Genomic DNA, 18667 nt, shown 5'->3' with positions numbered 1-18667 from the left:
CCTCTCTGGGGCATCAGTGTCAAGTGGATCCGTGAAACTCTATGCCCTTCCCGGAGGCCAGGCCCATTCTGGGCATCGGCCTTTAGGGGCCTTGGAAACGGGGTGGCATGGTGCCAGGAGTCGGTGCCAGCCCCATGGGGCCCAGGGGGAGCGTGCCAGGGCTGTGGGTGCAGGTCTAACTCCGAGCGCGGGGCAGGCTTGAAGTTCTTTTCCTCCTGTCTAGAATCCCAGCATGATGGGCTCTGCATCCCAGACAACCAGACACCCCCTCCCCCCGGGGCTGGGGGCTCTCCAAGCAGAGAGTCTGGGGGCCTGGCAGGACCTACAGAACACCGCTCCCAGCCGCCCAGGTCAGCCCAGCTGCCTGTGTGAATACAGATGCCAGGGTCCCCGGGGGGGTGGGAGGCCTGGGCCCAGAACAGTGGACACCCCATGTCTGTGTGGGGGACCCAGGCAGCGTCAGGCCAGAGGGCTGGGGGGTTGCTGAAGAGGGCTTTGGGGGTTGGCTGAGGCACTGGGTAGTCACGATGGGCTGAACCTGGGTGACAGGCCCTTGGGGAAGGGCCTCCGTCTGGGGTGGTGGCTGGTGGGGACCAGCGGGGACCTAGCGATGGGGCGGGGAGGGGGAGGTTATGGGTGGCTGAATGCATGGCAGAGGGTAGGAACTGCCCCCGTTGCTCACCGGGCGGGGCACAAGCAGAGCATGGCCTCCCTCTGCCCCCAAGAAGTACAGGGCTAGGGGCTGGGTGAGCCTGAAATGCACACCCCACCCCGGCCCTGTGGGTTCCACCCTCCTGATGTCACCACGACCGGGGCAACATCCTGGTGGGGGAGGGGCGAGTGACCCTGACCCTGGGAAGCAGGAACAGCCCTTCCCCCGCGGCGGGGGTTCCCACTTCCCCAGTGCTTTTGTGGGCTCGGCTCCCAGGCCTGGCTGGGTGGGCTAGCCTGCCTGTGGGCTTTCTCCCCCACTTCCTTGCGGAGGAAACAGGACAACAGGAGGAACTGCACTGAGCTCAGAGGGGGCTCTGGGCAAACCTGGCTGCTCCCTGAGTAGGCTCGGGGGTTCCTGGGGGACTTCTTAGGTGGGGGGCAGACTGCAGAGGGCTGGGCTGTTTCTCTGAAGTTGCAGCGAGCTCCCCTCTGCAAGGAAACGGCCCCGGGGGCCCCTTTCCAGCCCACAGCAGGCAGTGGGGAGCCAGGCCAGAGACCTGGGAAGCCCCCAGGCTGTGTCTGGGAGCGCCCACCCTGCCAGCCACAGGCCCGGGCTGGGCCTCCGACCCCTCCCCGCTGGCTCTGCTGCCGCCCACCTGCCCCGCCTGTCTCCTTCAGCTCTGCCTGCCGGCAGTTACAGGGCCCTGGGGACTGTCCTGGCCCCAGTGGGCCCCAGAGCCTGGCCCACAGGGGAGGGGCTCTCCTGCCCTCTTCCCGAGACCGGGGTGCCCGCCGTGAACTCTGACTTGTGTCCTGGCCCACCCCGCCTCCCTGCTTGGCCGCCGGGACTGCCCTGGGAGCCCGGATCCTTCCCGGGCTGCCCCTGCCTGAGCCCCCGCCTCCTGGGCTGGCGGGCGGTCCCAGGGCCTTTGACGTGGGGAGGGCGGGAGGCCAGGCCGGGGATAAAGCTGGGCTGGGGGCGCGGCCTCTGCAGGGCTCCAGGACTCAGGACGTGCGGGACAGCGAGTGAGTGTCTGGGGCTCCCGGCAGGCTCAGGTGGGTGGAGACTGGGATGTGGGCACTGTGGGGGCAGAGCCCAAGAGAGCACAGGGCCCCCGGGATCCCCAGGCCTTCCTGCTCATGCTTGTGGCTCAGCGGGGAGCCTCAGTGGTTTCCTCCGTCCAATGGGGCAAGGGGGCCTTGTCCTTCCAGGCTCTGTGATGTTGCTGTGCGCCCTGGGCCTCTGGGGCGTGGCACCCCTGTCTCAGTGGTACAGGGTGAGGGTGAGCGGGACTGCTGGTCACACAGTCGGCAGAGGGACAGGGTCACGGTGCAGAGCAAGGCCCCAGGGCCAGCTGCCGGGGGGTGGTGTACAGCCTGGTTCTTCTGCCCCTTGGGTAGTGACCAAGACCCCCTGCACCCATGTCCTTTCTTGTTAGACGAGGGTCACGACACAGTGGCCACGTGGTTGGTCACGTGTCACCATGCTGGCGAGTGAAAGGAGGTGGCAGTCCTTGCCAGCCGGGGTGAAGGGGGCTGTCTGGGGTCACCCGGTCAGCAGGTGCCCTAGGGGGTGCTCTGGGGCTGGCGACAGCCTGACCCGCGTGCACCCACCGTGGTTGGTGTGGCCGTTAATGCGGATTTGGTCTCAGCCTCACAGTGACCAGCTGGGCCTCATCCAGCCCCCTTGTACCAAATGGATCAGGGAGGAGGAACCCCCAGCCCGGAAGTGAGGACCTCCTGGCCTTTGACTCCAGCTATCTTAGGGCTTCCTCAGAAAGCAGGTTCTCAACAAGCGGTAACTACCATCGTTAATGTTTACTGTTAACGGGTGGCAGCTTAGACTGTCAGCCCTTATTACCTTGGGTTTTAATAACCCCCTGAGGGGTTGGTGCTAACTGTGTTGAGCCTGAGAGCTGCTGGGCTCTGAGTTGAGGACGCGGAGCTGCTGACGCTGATGCTTGCTGCTGGGCCACTGTTGCGGCTGCACTGAAGGCCTCGTCTGTGTTAGCACGCCCCCGGGCCCGGGCTCCCAGCTGTGAGGTTCCCAAGACTCACTGGGGCGAAGAGAAGGAACCCGGGTCTCAGACAGCTCTGCTCTGCGTCTCCGTCTGGCCTCCATGTGGAACGGGGCACTCAGTCTTCCACCTCAGGTGGGGCGTGTGTAGGGTGAAGGCGATGGCGATGGTGGTGGTGGGCAGGTCCTGGACTGGCAAGCAGTGCTAGACCGGGCATGCTGTTCTCGCGGGGCTCAAGGGGGTCTGATGTGACCCCTCTCGGGGATCTGTGCAGTGCACGTGCGTCCTGAGTCTCTGCCCAAAGGCCACGTCCTGAGAGACCTTGTGTCTACCCCCTCACCCCCCGACCAGTGTTCTTTCTAACTCAGTCTATTACCTGGTTGTATGTCCTGCCACCGACCCCCACCCCACCTGGGGTCGTGGAGGTTTGCTCACTTTTGACCCCCCCCAGTGTCCACCCCCGGAGGCAAGGGGGCAGTTGCAGAGGGGTGGTGCTCCCCTGGGGGAAGCCAGGGGAGGGGCGGCTGGGCCGTTGGCCGGTGTGGTCCAAGTGGGACCTGGTAGCCCAGTGACAGGTGGCACTGTGAAAATGCCACATTCTAACCCTGCAGGTGACAGCCTGGGAAACAGGCACTGGGGGAGTGAGGTCTCTTTGCGGTGACCCCAGGCTCAGTAATGCCAGCTGCACGGGGTTAGGGGGGCACTCCCAGCCCCTCTGGGCAGCCACCGTATTATCCAGCCCACCTGTGCTGGGCAGTCTGGGAGGTGGTTTCTCAGGGTGGGGGTTGGGGTGCAGAGGGGTGGCCAGACGCCCCATCGGGGCGGGGGTGGGGCAGGAGAGGGCAGGGCAGGCTTTTTGCATCTACTGGTGACTTCTTCCTTGTGTCCCCCAAGCTCAGCCTAGCACCCGGCAGTGGAGGGAGATGCTCAGTGAACGTTTGTGACTTGGGTGAATGAATGAATGAACGGATGCTGGCTCCCCTGTCCCTCTTGGAGGAGTCCTGAGGTCCAGGGTGGGAGCAGGGGAGGCTGCAGGCAGGACCCGGGGGCCAGACTGGGCTCAGAGCCAGGGCTGAGGCCTCAGGTGGGGGAGGGGGTCCTGGTCAGTGGCAGGCGAACAGTAGGGCTTCAGGCAGAGGCAGGCAGCCCCGGGCTGCAGTCCCCTGCGTGCGGGCCACCGGGATGAGCTGCGGCCAGCGTGTCACCATGTGGCGGCACAGGCAGCCTGCCTGGGCAGCTGGAGCCGCCCCTTACACGCGCCACTGACCCTGCACGTGCCCCCGCCGTGAGCCCCCGCAGGAAGAGCTGACCAGCACACGGGAGACGGGGCTGGCTCCAGTGGAGGCCGGTGCCGTGGTGGGCAGAGGTGACTCCTGCAGGGCTCCTGGCAGTCCTGCTTCCCTGCTGCCCTGTCCCCTCGTCGGAGCTGCCGGCTGCTGGCCACAGAGGCCCCGTTTTCCAGCCATTAGTGCCCACGGGCCCTCGACCCGGCCGGGCAGGGCTTGTCATACCTTTATCTGATGAGGAGCTGGGGCCCCCAGGGGCAGGTGGTCCCAGACAGCGTCAGGCTCAACCCCAGACCCCGTGGGCAGGTCGGCCCTCTGTCCGTCCCCTGCCCTCTCCTCTCGCGCTGGGCCCTTCAGGGGAGGCTCCAGGCCCCGCATGGTGAGGCCAGGCCAGCTGAGGCCAAGGTGGGGAGGGCCAGGGCCCCGGGAGCCTGGCTGTGGGGAGGCCAAACCCCTCACCTGGGTGCCTGCCCGGTGGTGCCATTGAGACCAGGGAGGCTTTGGGTGGGCCTGGTGGACTCGGGGTGGCCACGGGGTTCAGAAGACCCGAGGTGCCTGGTCTGAGTCACCTGGCTGCCTGCTCTGTGCCCACCACTGGTGACGGCCAGGCTGGGGCCCAGCAGCCTCACCCACACCCACCCACCTGCTCCTGAGTCCACAGTGGTGCTGTGGCCTGCCTGGGCCATGCTGGAGGCTGATGGCATGTGGGTGCCGGCCACTTGGGTTGACAAGCTTGCACCACGCCCCGGAGGCACCGTTAAACCCGGTGTGGTGAGGGCAGCCCTGTGCAGCGTCTGGGGGCACTGTGTTTGCAGCCCTCTTCTCATCCCCAGATCCTGGCAGAGAACAGGTGCCTTCCCCGGGTGGAAACTCAAGCCTGCTCCTAACAGCTCTGCTTCCAGGTCAGAGCCTGGGCGCCTCTTGACCGGCTTGGAGCTGGCACCACTGGAAAGTGGCTTCCCCTCCTGGCAGTGTCACCACTTACAGAGGAGGTCTCAAGCTCCAGAGAGAGCAAGTGACAGCCCCAGGCCGCACGGAGTCGGGGCAGCTGGTCGAGCCCTGATGGTGAGCTTGCCTGTCGCCCACCCCGGCCAGTTCTTCCAGGAAGCCTTCCCTGACCACCCGATCCTCCAATTCTGCCCTCCACAGCGCCTGCTGTGCTGGCTTATTCTGCTCTGCAGGGTGCCTCCTGCTGGGCCCCATCCAGGAGGCCCTAGAAGGGGCGGACGCATAACTCGGGGAGCTGCCCAGCGTGGAAGGTGCCGCCAAAGAGCAGCGAGCCCCCCGTCACCAGAGGTGTGCAAGCTGGTGATGAGCTGGCGTGGGTGACCTCTGAGGTTCCTCTGGACTTCAGGGGCTGCGATCCCGTGATGGTTTCTGGATGGTGCCCAGATCTGGAGCTCTGCCCAGGACGTTGGGTCATTTGTTCCTTCCACAACAAGTGGGGGGCCTCCTGGTGCCAGGTCCTGTGCGGAGGAGGTGGGTGGAGTTGAGCCCCTCCTTCCGGACACACGTTCCCTGGGGGGTGGGGAAACTGCTCTGAAGGGTTTGTGGCTGCAGGGAGGGCAGGTGGCCGAACTTGGTCAGTGAGGGGGCTGGACCCTCGGTGCTGTGGGCGCAGGAGTGGGGGGCTCTGGGGAGATTCCCCGGGGGTGGGCGTGGGCTCGGCCTGTTGGGTCCCCTCCCCTCCCCCAGGCAGCTAGTAGACTTGGGATTGTCTGGGAGGATTCCAGGAACGGCTCCTGCCCTGATAAAAATAGATTTCTCCGAAGGGCTTGGGATGGTGCCAGGCCAGCAGGTGCCCCCCAGGCCTGGCCAGAGCGGGTGCCCCCAGTGAGGGGGGGACAGGGGTGCTGGTTTGCGGGCTCAGCAGTCTGGTGGGCTCTGGGTCCTGGGTGTAGGTCCACAAAGCTGATGGGACCCCTCAGCTTGTATGGATGGGGATGCAGTGTGGCGTGGCATGAGAGCAGCTTGCCCAGGGGTCCTCTCTCCAGAGAGTCAGGGTCTCCGGGGGTCAGCAAAACTCAGCCCAACTTTGGTTCTTCTGCTTGTCGGCGGTGTGACTCAGGTGAAGTCCCTCGACCCCTCTGAGCTGCTATTTTATTAATAGAGTGTGGCTGATGGGCTTTGCTCATGGCATGCAGCATCCAGCACGGTGTCTGAGGGGACAAGCTCTCAGGAAGTCATCCAGGTGCGAGACTGGTGGGGCCCTGAGTGCCCAGAGCTGGCCTTTAGGAAGAGGCTGCTGGAAGCTGGGCCCTAAGAGCACTGGATGGGTGTCCTGGGCCAAGCCCACCTTGGTTCTGGGTGGAGGAGCCCTTGCCCTGGGGCTCCTGAGCTGGTGGCAGGGACCTGGCTTGGCTGGGGCGGGGCTCTGGTCGGCCTTTCTGCCCTGGACACGGCTGTCCTCTCCTCGCCTCTGCCTGCTCGCCTGGCAGGGGTGGGGGAGCGCGGGTTCCCGGGCCTGGCTGACACTCTGGGTATGTGTGTGGGGAGAGCCTGGGACCCGGCCCTGCTCTGGGCTGGGCCCCCGGCCAGTTCCTCCCACCCCGCCCCTGCGGCACTGACCGATGATTGCAGGGGCCAGGCTGGCTGGCTGGGAGCTGGGCTCAGAGCCGGGTTCCCAGCGAGGCAGGGCCTCTGGGGACCCTGTGTGCTGGGGGCTCTACCCACCCTGCTCCACCCCCTTCTGTGGGCCCCCAGGCTGGCCGGGGCAGGTACATGGTTGCCTGTGGTGCCCGGCTGCGCGCTCTCGGGGCTCACAGTCTGGGGAGCGCGTGTACTCCTGAGCTGGTGCTTCCGGGAGGTGAAGCCAGCACCCTGCTGGGGGTTCAGGCCTGGGCCCAGGGGAGGGTTTCCCATCACAGAGTGCCTCCTGGGGAGGGGACATGTGCACTGAGCACTGGAGGATGAGCGGGAGGTGGAGACCCTCCCTAGGTGATGACTGCCTCCTCGAGTGTCCCCCTGCCTCAGTTTCCCCACCTGCATACTGGGGGGTTGGGGGGGAGGGAGTGATGGCAGCACCCCCAGGGGTGTGTCGAGGGTTCAGTGAGGGACAGCACGGTCGGTCACACAGTAGGTGCTCAGGAAGTAGAGAGGTCCTGGGGTTTGAGGCTGGAGAGCTGGGCAGGGCTCTGAGCAGGGCCAGACCAGGTGTCGGTCACCATCCTTCATCCTGTGGGCGTCAGCTTCTGGAGCCCACCCGGGCCACGAGGCACCCTCCTTTCCGTAGCTCGCCATCCGGACCTGCACCGAGGTCCCCGCCAGGGCCCCGGCTCCAGCTGAGCTCCTCCGGACCTGGGGCAGCGCCGGCTCCCTGCTGGGGGAGCCGCTGGAGGGTTCAGGGCACGGCGGGAGGAAGGCGGGGTGCGCGGGCAGCGCCCCCGCCCTTGCGTTTCCCCTTCCTCCGCCGGCGCTTCCTCTCCCGGCCCGGCCCTCTTTGTTTGCCCCGGCGTGCGGGCTGGCCTGTGGTTATATTTAGGCGGCAGGTGTGGGAGTCACTACCAGCAGGGTCGCCCGCTGGTCACGGCCACGACGCCCACGTGATGCCCGGGCGCTATAAATAGCCCCCCCGCAGCCCGGCCGCCGGGCGTCCGCGGGGAGGCCGGCGCGCCCCGCGCACTGAGTCTCGGCCGCCGCGCCCCGGCCCTGCCCGGCCCCACGCGAATGGAGGCAGCGGCAGGACGCTTGCCCGCCGGTGAGCCGGGGCGCGAGGGCGGGGGGCGTGCCGGGAGGACCCCAGCCCCGCCCCGGGGAGGAAGCCGTGCCCTCAGAACGAGCCCCTCCCGCACCCACCCTACGGTGCGTGCTGTGGGACAGGGGGTCGCCGCCCACTGCCCCACCCGCGCCCTCCCAGCCCGATCCTGCGCACGGTGCTCCCACACACCCCCCGCTTAGCTCTCCTGGGACCCCAATGAACCCTGGCCCTGCAGCCTTCCCCCATGTCAGACAGGGTCCCGGGTCCACGGAGGCTGGCACTCTGGAAGCCCTTTGGAGTCAAACTCCAGCTCCTCGGTCAGCTGTGCCACTGGAACTTGAGGCTGGGAACTCCCATGGGGAGCTCTTCCCGGGCCTGGCCTGCTCAGGGCCCTGGAAGGTCCCCCAGCCCGCCCTGGCCTGTTTACTTGTCTGTGAACAGGGGCCAGGCGGGGCCCTCTCCTAATGGGTCTGGAAGGGAGGACTGTCAGGGACATAGCAGAGAGCTCAGAGCCTCGTGCTGGGCAGCTGGGGCCCCAGGACAGCCGTGTGGGGCTGGTGGTGGGAAGGCAGAGGGAGGGGCCTCGTGCTTCCAGGAGGGCTCCTGTGTCCCGGGGTGGAGGTGAGGGTGGGTGTGAGGGGTACCGGCTGGTGGACTTGGCTCAGCCCTGCCTGGGGGCCTGCTCGGTGACCTCACAGTGGGGGTGGTATGGTTAGGAAGAGGGGCTCTGCCACAGGGGGAGGCCGCAGGCCTGGTTGAGCCTGGTGGGACAGCCTGGGGGCAGCAAGGGGGCTTTCACTGTTTCCCTCTCACCTGGGGGTGGGGCCCTAGACGTTGAGGAGACAAGTCGGGTGTCTGGCAAGACCCCAGCCCAGCTGGGCCGTGATCTTGGTCCAGCCTCAGCCCAGACCCTGACCCCATTCCATCTAGGGCCCTGACCCCTGCCCCCAGCCAGCCTGACCCTGGGCCCCTGCCTGCAGGTGACAGGTTTCACATGGGTAGGACTGTGGGGTGGCTCTCCAGGGACGCTGGCAGGAGAGCCAGGCCGTCTGCCCTTGCCCACAGGGTCTCCCCAGGTGTCCAGAAGGTTGGGAGGTGGCGGGTTGGGCCCTCGGGAGAGGCCTGTCGTCCTATGGCTTCCCAGGGCCCCTTCCCTCCCTTCCCTCTGTAAACAGGCATGCCCGGGGACCTCCCGCAGCCCCAGGAGGGCAGGTTCTCACGTGCTGTTCAGGGCGCCTGGCGGCTGGCTCTTTCCTCGCCTACACTCGGAGTGGAAGCGCGCTCTGGGATGGTGCGCGGTCCCTTCTTCCTGCCTTTGACCTCCTCCCTGGGGACCCCCACGTAACCTTCCTGAACCGGGCGGGGCAGAGTGTGAGCCTGGAGCATCTGTGGAGCCGCCCGCTGCCCCCACCCCACTGTGTCTGGGTCCCAGCTGCAGGCCCGGTCTGCACCCTGGCTGAGGCTCCAGGGGCCCAGCCGGCCTGGTGGGCAGCTGGGGAAGGGGGTGCTGGGTGGGGCAGAGGTAAGAGGTGTTGGTTGGGTGGATGAAGGACCTGCCCGGTAAGCAGGTGTGGATTCTGACAGCGGGGCCGGGCTGAGCCCAGTGGCTGGAGGGGTCTGCTGAGGGGGAGAGACAGGGGGCCTGGAGGTGCTTGGCGGCCATCTCTGGGGCCCGGCCATGCGCCTCCTTGAGGCCCTGTCATGGTGAGACCCCAGTCCCGGCACCTGTGTGGTCACCACCTTGGCAAGCACCTGGCGGCCGGCCCCGGCCTGCGGGCTCCTGTGGGCTGTCCCTGCTTCTTTGAGCTCCTGGGGGGCAGTGGCTTGTTTGCTTCCATCGTGTGGTCAGCCCTGTGGGTGAGTGGTGGACAGTGGCCTGGGGCAGAGGCTGACCAGAGCCTCCGGTTTCCATGGGGGAGCCCTTGAGAGACGTGTGAGGTGGCTCGTGTCTGTGGGGGGTGCTGCCACGCCGCCACCACCCCCCACTGTGCTCTGTCACCGTGGCCTCTGTGCCGGAGCCCCTTCCCCCGAGGACGGGGGGTGCTCCAGAGTGATCTGGGCTCAGAGACTCCGCAGAGGCCAGAATTCCACGGAGGAGGGAGCTGACCGTCTGATGGCAGGGGCGGGGCGTTGTGGAGGGGCCCGGGCTTCGAGGGGTGGCTCTGTCATCACAAATGCCTTGAAATTGTGTGTCGGGGTTCAGCACACTCGTGGTTTCCCTGAGGGGGAAACCGAGGCCCGGTGAGGGAGGGGCACGGGCCGGGACCCCTTTTCATTGCCTTCTCCCCGCTCCCCAGACGCTGCCTGCCGCTGACCAGCCTGGGATTTATGGAGAGGCCCTCGGGGGGCAGCCCTGAGTACTGCCGCGCCCAGCATCCGCACCGCGCCCGCTGCTGAGGCCCCCGCGCCTCCGGCCTCACCATTGCCCTCGCCCGCTCATGGCCCCCGCCACCTGGCCCGGGGCTGGCTCTGCGGCCTGAGCCCCCCGCCCCGTTCCAGGACTTGCCGTACCCCAATGGGGTAACGTGACGGAGGCCCCGCGTCACTGCCGCCCACTGTCCGCCTGCGGCCGCTGCCTGCCATCCCCACCCCACGGCGGCCCCGTTGGTTCAGTTTCAAGTTCGTTCTGCCTTTAAATCCTTGGCGTCTGGGGCCTTGGAGCAGAGTGGCCCTCTAGCCGTCCACCGATGCCGAGGGGGGTGTCCCCGGCGACAGGCGCAACGCTGGCCACAGCTTCGGCAGCCGGATTCACTTTGGGCTTTTTAAAGTTTTTTTTGCTGAGGTTTTTGGTGGTTTTTATTTCTGCTTTTGCGCCCTAGTAATCCTCCAGCCCTGAGAGGCAGGAGCTTGGACTCGGCCCGTTTTACTTCTGGGGGCTCTTTTGTTCTTTCTGTGTTGTAAAGTGTTGGGTTTTCTTTTTTTAATCATCCACCCGTGATCCGGGCAGCATCCTCCCCCCACCCAAGTATTTGCACAATATTTGTGCGGGGTCTGGGGGGCAGGTTTTTTTTTTTTTTTTAAGCATTTTCTTTCTCTTGGACAAGCACAGGGATCTCGTGCCCCTCGGGTTCTGGGGGGTGGTGGGCCCTTATTGCGTTCACATCCCCAGCCCCATCTGCGGGCAGCAGCCATGGCGCGGATGAACCGGCCGGCCCCTGTGGAGGTCAGCTACAAGAACATGCGCTTCCTCATCACGCACAACCCCACCAATGCCACCCTCAGCAGCTTCATCGAGGTGAGCATCCGGCACGCCTCATGGCCAGGCTGGGGGCCTGCGAGTGAGAGGAGAGCTTGGGATGACAGGCCCCCTGGGAGTGGCACACGAGGGTGTGTGTGGGGCTGGGGTCTGAGGGCTGTGGGGGTCAGTGGGGTGGGCAGTGGGACCCGTGCCGCATGAGCAGAGACAGGTGCGGAGGTAGGAGGTGAGACAGGTCTCGCTTCCTCAAGACGTCCCTGTGTCTGGTGCGGTCCCGAGCCCTTTGATGGCCATCTGGCCTCTGTACAGAGGCTGAGCAGGAGGAGAGGGGGGTGGTGGTCCCCCCAGGAGAGGACCGGCTGCTTAAACAGCCTGGAGAAAGCAGAGCGGGGACAGGGCATGAAGGCCAGCTCCACAGCCAGCCCAGGCTGCGGGAAGCCCATGGGCTCCAGGGACTCCTTGGGTTGGAACCCGGCTGGGAGCTCTCAGCACAGGTATCTGTGTGAGGAAGGGCTGGGCAGCAGTCCAAGCCAGTCATAGGAGAGAGTGACCACTGTACCCCGAGAGCCAGCTGTTGAACTGTCTGCTGCTCGTGGCCCCGGCAGACGGAACCAAATGTTTGCAGAGCCTGCCGTTCTCCGCGGGGCTCCTGGAGGAGACTGGCCTCTGCAGTGCTCCTTGCTGTTTACAGAGCCTGTGACTGTGTGCTGCGCCTTTTGTGATCTCAGACCTCCAGCCATTCCCTCTGCAACAAGATATAAGCCCCTCTGAGTGCTCCTTATGGTTGAACAGGGGCCCGGACACAGGAGGACTTCAGCAGCTGTGTAGACGCTAGACTATGGAGGGAGGCAGTGAGCACCCTGCCGCCGGGAGACCTGGACTCTAGACATTGAGTCCACAGGGGACCCTGTGGAGGAGGGCTGTCCCCCTTCATGGCCCATGATTGGGGTCAGGGCTCAGAGTGTGACCAGTGTCAGGAGTCAGAGTGTGACCAGGGTCAGGGCTTAGTGTGTGACCAGGGTCAGGGTTCAGAGTGGGACCAGTGTCAGGGCTCAGGGTGTGACAGGGCCCAGAGTGTGACCAGGGTCAGGGCTCAGAGTGTGACCAGGGTCAGGGCTCAGGGTGTGACAGGGCCCAGAGTGTGACCAGGGTCAGGGCTCAGAGTGTGACCAGGGTCAGGGCCCAGTGTGGGGCCAGGGTCAGGGCCCAGAGTGGGACCAGGGTCAGGGGTCAATGTGGGACCAGGGTCAGGGCCCAGTGTGGGACCAGGGTCAGGGGTCAATGTGGGACCAGGGTCAGGGCCCAGTGTGGGACCAGGGTCAGGGTTCAATGTGGGACCAGGGTCAGGGCCCAGTGTGGGACCAGGGTCAGGGCCCAGAGTGTGACCAGGGTCAGGGGTCAATGTGGGACCAGGGTCAGGGCCCAGTGTGGGACCAGGGTCAGGGCCCAGAGTGTGACCAGGGTCAGGGGTCAATGTGGGACCAGGGTCAGGGGTCAATGTGGGACCAGGGTCAGGGCCCAGTGTGGGACCAGGGTCAGGGGTCAGTGTGGGACCAGGGTCAGGGCCCAGTGTGGGACCAGGGTCAGGGCCCAGTGTGGGACCAGGGTCAGGGGTCAGTGTGGGAACAGGGTCAGGGCCCAGAGTGTGACCAGGGTCAGGGGTCAGTGTGGAACCAGGCTTAGGGCCCAGTGTGGGACCAGGGTCAGGGCTCAGAGTGAGACCAGGCTCAGGGCTCAGAATGGGACCAGGGTCAGGGCTCAGTGTGGGACCAGGCTCAGGGCTCACAGTGGGACCAGGCTCAGGGTCAGAGTGGGACTAGGGTCAGGGCTCAGTGTGTGACCGGGGTCAGGGCTCAGAGTGGGACAGGTGTCAGCACTCATTCTGTCATGAGGTCTGGACCCAGCCTGGTCTGGGGGGCAGCACCCTCGGCTGCAGGCCCAGAGGAATCTTTGGTGCCCCTTTGGCTCAGAGCCCTGCTCCGCCCCCTGCACTGCTCCTGCCTCGCCCATGCCCCGCCCCTGCCCCACCCCTGCCCCTGCCCCTGCCCCGCCCCCTGCTCCCTGCATTCTCAGAATAGCTCTGTGCTCTCCTCTCTGTGTCCAGTGTCCCTGTCGCATGATGAGCAAGGTCCAGCGACTGATTCCTCACTGCTCCTAAAATAGCTGCCGGGAGCAGGTGGGGGTGGGTGCACGTGGACCCCATGCAGCAGAACGCCCCCACCCCGGCGTATAAATATCCCTGCGCTGGCTGTGAACTGCCTTGACCTTTCCCCGGGTAGCTTGGGGCTTCCCCACTGGTGTATGGGGCTTGGCTCCCTCCTGGGCGCCCTCTGGGCAGGTGCCCACCCTCCCCGCCCCGAGGTGCCCCTCCCCTGAGACCTTGAAGGCCCCCGTGCGGGGTCTGGCTCTGCCCCTGGGTGGACCTGTCCCTGCAGCCTGGGCTGGGAGGGCTGCTCAGAGCAGGACCACATGGGGGCTCACGTGTGGGCTCTGGTGTCCTTGCCCTGCCTGGGGACCCGGGAGCTTGGTCTGGAAGTTGCTGGCGTGCTCTGGGGTCCCAAGCATCCGAGAGGAGGGAGATCGTGCTGGAAGTTGGGCTCCCAGCTGTGTCGCTTCAGTGGTGATGCGGGTGGGTGGGTCACTCTGCCTGCCACGGGGTGAGCCCAGGGACACTCGCCCCAGAAGCATCAGGAAGAGCTGTCCCACCCCTGCAGGTCCCTGAGCCGCTGGCGATTCACGCTGGGCCCCACCTTTGTGTCCCGTTGAGGGCCGTGGGGTCCCCCACCCAGCCGCCTCTCCCTCCTCCCTCCCTGCCAGGACCTGAAGAAGTACGGGGCCACCACCGTGGTGCGCGTGTGTGAGGTGACCTACGACAAGGCCCCGCTGGAGAAGGACGGCATCACGGTTGTGGTGAGGGCTGCGTGCGGCGGCGTGGGGGGTGGCTGGGCCCGGGCGGGGAGGCAGGTGTGTGTGGCCTTGCTGTGCGCCCGGCTGCCCCGCAGTGTCTGTGCGCAGGCTGCATCTCTAGAGCGTCGGCGCTGTCTCACCGCGCTGGGCGTCTGGTCCTTGTCGCCAGGCAGCGGGCGCCTCCCGGGGGGTGGGCTGGGTGCACCTGGCGGGTCCCTGGGGAGGCTCTCCCGAGGCTGTGGGGAGGGACCCTTGGGCGGTTTCCTTGGTCCCTGGTAGTGGGGACCGGCGTCCAGGCAGCAGGCCCCGTGGGATGGGCCATGTGGTACCTGCCCTGTGGGGAGGCCCCCGAGCCAGGTGACGGTGACGAAGGTGGTGAGAGGCGCCGGAGCCTTGGGATGGACAGGCCTGCCCCTTCCCCGCTGAATGACCCAGGGTCCTCCTGTCTAGAGCGGGGTGCCTGAAGGGCTCCAGGTGAACGCTGTAAAGTAGCCCGGAGCACAGGGGTCAGCGCTTTCCCACGCCTCCCCTGCGGCAGGAAGGGCTTTGGGTTAGACACACAGTTGCCAGGCAGACCCTTGTCCTCCAGGGCCCCTCCAGGGGTGCTGAATCTGGAGTCTGGGAACAGGATCAGATGCCTGGGTGCCTGGCCTCGGTGGACACATGGATGCACCCCTGGTGCCAAGCAGTGCTGATTCTGGGGCAGCCCCTCTGCCCCGCGTGAATGTGCTCTGTGGGAAGTGCGCTGTCTCCAGCCTCGGGCTGGCCTGCTCTGTGCCGCTGTGCTGGGGGCTGGGGACATAGACAGGCCTGTGTCAGCCACGTTCATGGACCAGGCCTCTTGGGTCTGTGGGCCCAGAATGGCTCAGGCTGGGTGAGTTCAGAACCACAGCGTGGACTGACGAGAGGGGAGAAGGGCTCCCGGGGCTGCCCCCCAAAAAGAGCAGCGTGTTCTGGGAAGGCTTCCTGGAGGAGACGATGGGAGGAGCCTTGCAGGGGGGGGCGCTCTCTGGGGCCTGTGCCCCGACCGTCACTCTCGGGGGGCTCCCGATATCCTCCTTGCTTGTCAAAGCGCCCATGGGCAGGCTGGCCTGGGCCCCAGCTCTCACCCCACCTTCAAGTTGGGGTTCCTCACGGGCTGCTGCCTCCTGCAGGACTGGCCGTTTGATGATGGGGCACCCCCGCCCGGCAAAGTGGTGGAGGACTGGCTGAGCCTGCTGAAGAACAAGTTCTGTGATGACCCCGGCAGCTGCGTGGCTGTGCACTGCGTGGCTGGCCTGGGGCGGTGAGCCAGTGGGGCAGGGCAGCTGGCTTGAACTTGGGGACCTCTTGGCCTGGCTTGCCGTCAGGCGTGGGTGCTGAGCCCACATCATGTGACTTCCTTCTGGGGGTTGGGGGGCGGAAGTTCTTCCCAAAGTCTGACCCTGCTCCCCGCTGCTGTGGCCGGGACTTTGTGCGGGAAGGAGCTGACAGCCCTGCCCCTCCCCAGACACAAAGACCCCACACCTGCCAGCTAGTCATGGGAATTGTGAATGTGGTTCGTAACCGAGAGTCAAGCTCTCATCCACGGGCAGACCCGAGCCCAGCACTTTGCTCTCCCTCCTTCAGCTCTCCCACTTACACATTTATACATGAGGAGCCTGAGGCACAGAGGTGGCCTTGCCCACCTGGGGCCACACAGCAGGCGCAGGCGGAGCCTGTGCCCTCCATGGGGCGGGAGCGCCACTGGGGAAGCCTGGGCCGCCCCAGGCCCCGAGGGGGAAGGCGTCGGGGAGGGCATGGGTGCCCGGGCCTGGGTGACCTGGCCCTGCCGTCCGCCCAGGGCTCCCGTCCTCGTGGCGCTGGCCCTCATCGAGAGCGGGATGAAGTATGAGGACGCCATCCAGTTCATCCGACAGTGAGTGGCTGGTGGGGAAGGGCGCTGGTGGGTGCAGGGGTTCCTTATCCTTCCCTCCCTACCCCGCAGGGGCCCAGGGCCCCGCCAGGAGGCACTCCTGACCCCTGGCCCCGTGCCATCCTCTGAGGCCTTCCCCAGTTCAGGGCAGCCTCCTGTGGTACCAGCGTACCCCTCAGGCTGCCTAGCCCCGACTGAGGACGGGTCCCTGTGTGTGGTCTGCTCCCCAGACTGGGAGCAGAGAGTGAGGAGAGGCTACACGCAGTGCCTGGCTGGTCCCCTCTCTGGGGCCCATGGCTCCTTCAGCCTGGGGTGCATCAGTCCGCACTGGCCCTGCGGTGCTGAGTAACAGGCCGGTCCAAACCCATCTTTGACACAGGGAGCTGGGGCAGACACCTCTTTAAGCCTCCAGCACTCCTGACGTGGGGTGTCACTCCCTTCAGCTCTTGGGAGAGGAGGAACCCCCAGAAGCCATCCAACCCAGCCCAGCAGTGAAAGGAGCCCCCCCGTGCCACCTGCCCCAGCTGCCCCAACCCCCCCGGGACAGCCGACACCCCAGGATCTTTCAGGACTGCCCTTCTGAAGCCCTGGCCCCTGGGCCCTCTGCGCCCCATTCTCAGCCCCCATGGGGGTCTCCCAACCTCCTCTCCTTGGGGGGAGGGGGCTCCTGTCTGCTGCTGCCCCCAGGAAAGGAGCCCTGGTGGAGCAGGGTCCCGGGGTGGCAGCAGGGACAGTGGGGTGGGCACGGAAGACCTGAGCCCTCCCCCAGCCCACCCATTGTGAGTGTGTATGTGGGAGACTCGTGCACCGTCCGTGCCTGGGTGTCTTCTTGTGCTGCTCCCCCGACGACAGTTCCCAGGGCACAGCCATCTCTTTCTCCCAGAGGCAGGCTTGTTTACCAGTCAGGCGGCCAGCCCTGCGTGTGCCCGCAGGAGCTCTGGCCTCCTCAGGACCCTGGCACGTGCGCACACACACCAGGCACACGGTTTCTCTCCGTGAGCCTGTGTGCAGCTCTGTGCCTTGGCACAGATCTGAGGCGGCCCCAGGGTAAGGGCCAGGCCTTCACCGTCACCTCTGCCCCACGTACCTGAGCCTGCGGTTCCCTAGTTCCAGGCCTGTGACTGGGGGCTGGGCCCAACCTGGTGACTCAGAGCAGCACAGGCTTGCTCCTCCCCGGCCCACGCATCATTGACCAGTGCCAGTCCACAGCCACGTCCGAGGTCTCGGGCGGTGGGGACCTCTGGAAGTGCCTGGTGGGCAGTGCTAGGTACCCCCACACCCAGGCACCTGAGGACCACCTCCTGTCTCCTCTCCTCTCCCTCCCAGCCAGCCGGCATGCCAGGCTCCAATCCCCATGGGCTCTGCTTTCGGGGGGTGGGGGGTGGTACCCAGGTAAACACGCGGGCCTTGGAGGGTGGGGACCTTGGGGTTGGGGAGGTGAGGCGGTCAGCCTGGAGGAGCGATAGCCAGGTGACCTGAAGGTCAGCGGCGGTGGCTGCAGTGACAGTGATTCTGGCGGAGGAACAGCCCGGGCAAAGGCCCAGAGGTGGGAGGACTCTGTGGGTCACGGGGACCCACTCCAGCCCCTCTCGCCTCTGGGGCCTGCAGCTCTGGGGCAGGGTGGGCGGCCGAGCCTGGGTCCTGCCTGACCCCCACCCCGGTCCCGTCTGCCCAGGAAGCGGCGCGGAGCCATCAACAGCAAACAGCTCACCTACCTGGAAAAATACCGGCCGAAGCAGAGACTGCGGTTCAAGGACCCCCACGCGCACAAGACCAAGTGCTGCATCATGTAGCTCAGGCCCTGGGCACCCGGCGTGGGCTCAGCAGGGCTCCCGCCACGGGCCGCCCTCTGCCCCTTGCTCCCAGCCCCCCAGCACACCTGCACCCACACCCCTCGCGGGTGTCTTCTGTCTCTGCTCCCTCCCTCTGTCCACCCAGCAGGTGTGTGTGTGTGTGCATGCACACGTGTGCATGTGCGTGCACCGCTGTCTGGTCCAGCCTTCCTTTTGTCTTTGCCCGCGTGTCTGTCTCTCTGTGCCCTGAGCCCTCACTGTCCCTCTGAGGCTTAATCCCCCCCCAATCTCCCTGCCCTATGTCCCTGGCTGTCCTGTTAATGCCCTGCCCACACCGCCTCCGGGCAGCTCTCCTTCCTGGCCGGTTTGTTTGGGGGCTGGTGTATTTTTTAACCACTGGGCCCAGCCCCTTGTCTGTGGCCCCTCACCCTGACCTGTTCTTGGCACCTTAAATTATTGGGTCTGGGGCAGTCAGGTGTTCTGGACACTCGAAGGCAATAAAACCAGACCCTGTGGCTGTGTGTGCCTGGAGAACGGGGTGTGGGCGGCCTTGGGGGGCTGGCGGGACCCAGGGATGCTGCGGGGCGCGTCCCCTCCTGCCGGCTGTGCTTGGCCGCCCCCTGGCGTCCACGCTGGGTCCCTGCACTCCCTGCCTCAGGGTGGGGCCGTCCCAGATCAAACACATCAGGGGCTGAGGCCCGAGTGGGCTCTGCCCAGTTGCCCTGTTGCTGTGTTGGGGGCCGGGTCACTGGCATTGCCCCCGTGCGGGACAGGATGGGTCACTTGGTAATTATTCTGGGCCATGTGTCCGGCGGGGTGGCTTCCTCATCCTGCCCCCTACTAAGTGTCCTGACTTCAGTCTTAGAAGCCCAGAGAAGGGAGGGGGTGATGGTGCCCACTGGGCTTGGGGTGGAGGGACACGCCGACTCCTCACCCCGGAGCGGGGAGGGGAAGCTGGAGGGGTGGAGGGTGACCCCGGGGTTCCTGGGGTGAAAGGTCAGAGTGTGTTGGGGGCTGGGCCTGCTGGAGGGCACAGATGTTGCCCTGCTCCGTGAGCAGTTCTGCTCTCGCAGAGCTGGGGGCCAGCCCCTCCCTGGGGCAGGTTGGCCGCACCTTCCCGGGTGGGATGGTGGCCCACCCACCAGGTCTCAGGCTCTGTCTCCCGCCCCTGGCCTGCTGTGGCCAGCCTGGCAGTCAACTGTTGCTGCTGGTTAGTGGGGCA

At 66.1% G+C, this 18667-nt stretch overlaps 1 protein-coding gene across 7 annotated transcripts in view; it reads left to right on the top strand.

Moving 5' to 3' along the window:
- Positions 1–17960, top strand: part of PTP4A3 (protein tyrosine phosphatase 4A3) — a 32297-nt gene extending 14337 nt beyond the window's left edge. Inside the window, exons 1-6 of one of the 7 annotated variants that reach the window (XM_015474328.2) lie at positions 207–350; positions 9953–10890; positions 13669–13761; positions 14913–15043; positions 15581–15655; positions 17328–17960. In XM_015474328.2, coding sequence (XP_015329814.1) covers positions 10786–10890; positions 13669–13761; positions 14913–15043; positions 15581–15655; positions 17328–17445 — 522 coding nt within the window. In that variant the 5' untranslated portion in view covers positions 207–350; positions 9953–10785 and the 3' untranslated portion in view covers positions 17446–17960. 7 annotated transcript variants of the gene reach the window in all.
- The last annotated feature ends 707 nt before the right edge of the window (positions 17961–18667 follow it).

This window comes from Bos taurus, chromosome 14 (genome assembly GCF_002263795.3).
Source record: "Bos taurus isolate L1 Dominette 01449 registration number 42190680 breed Hereford chromosome 14, ARS-UCD2.0, whole genome shotgun sequence".
Lineage (NCBI taxonomy): Eukaryota > Metazoa > Chordata > Mammalia > Artiodactyla > Bovidae > Bos > Bos taurus.
This window is presented reverse-complemented; position numbering and strand designations above follow the sequence as displayed.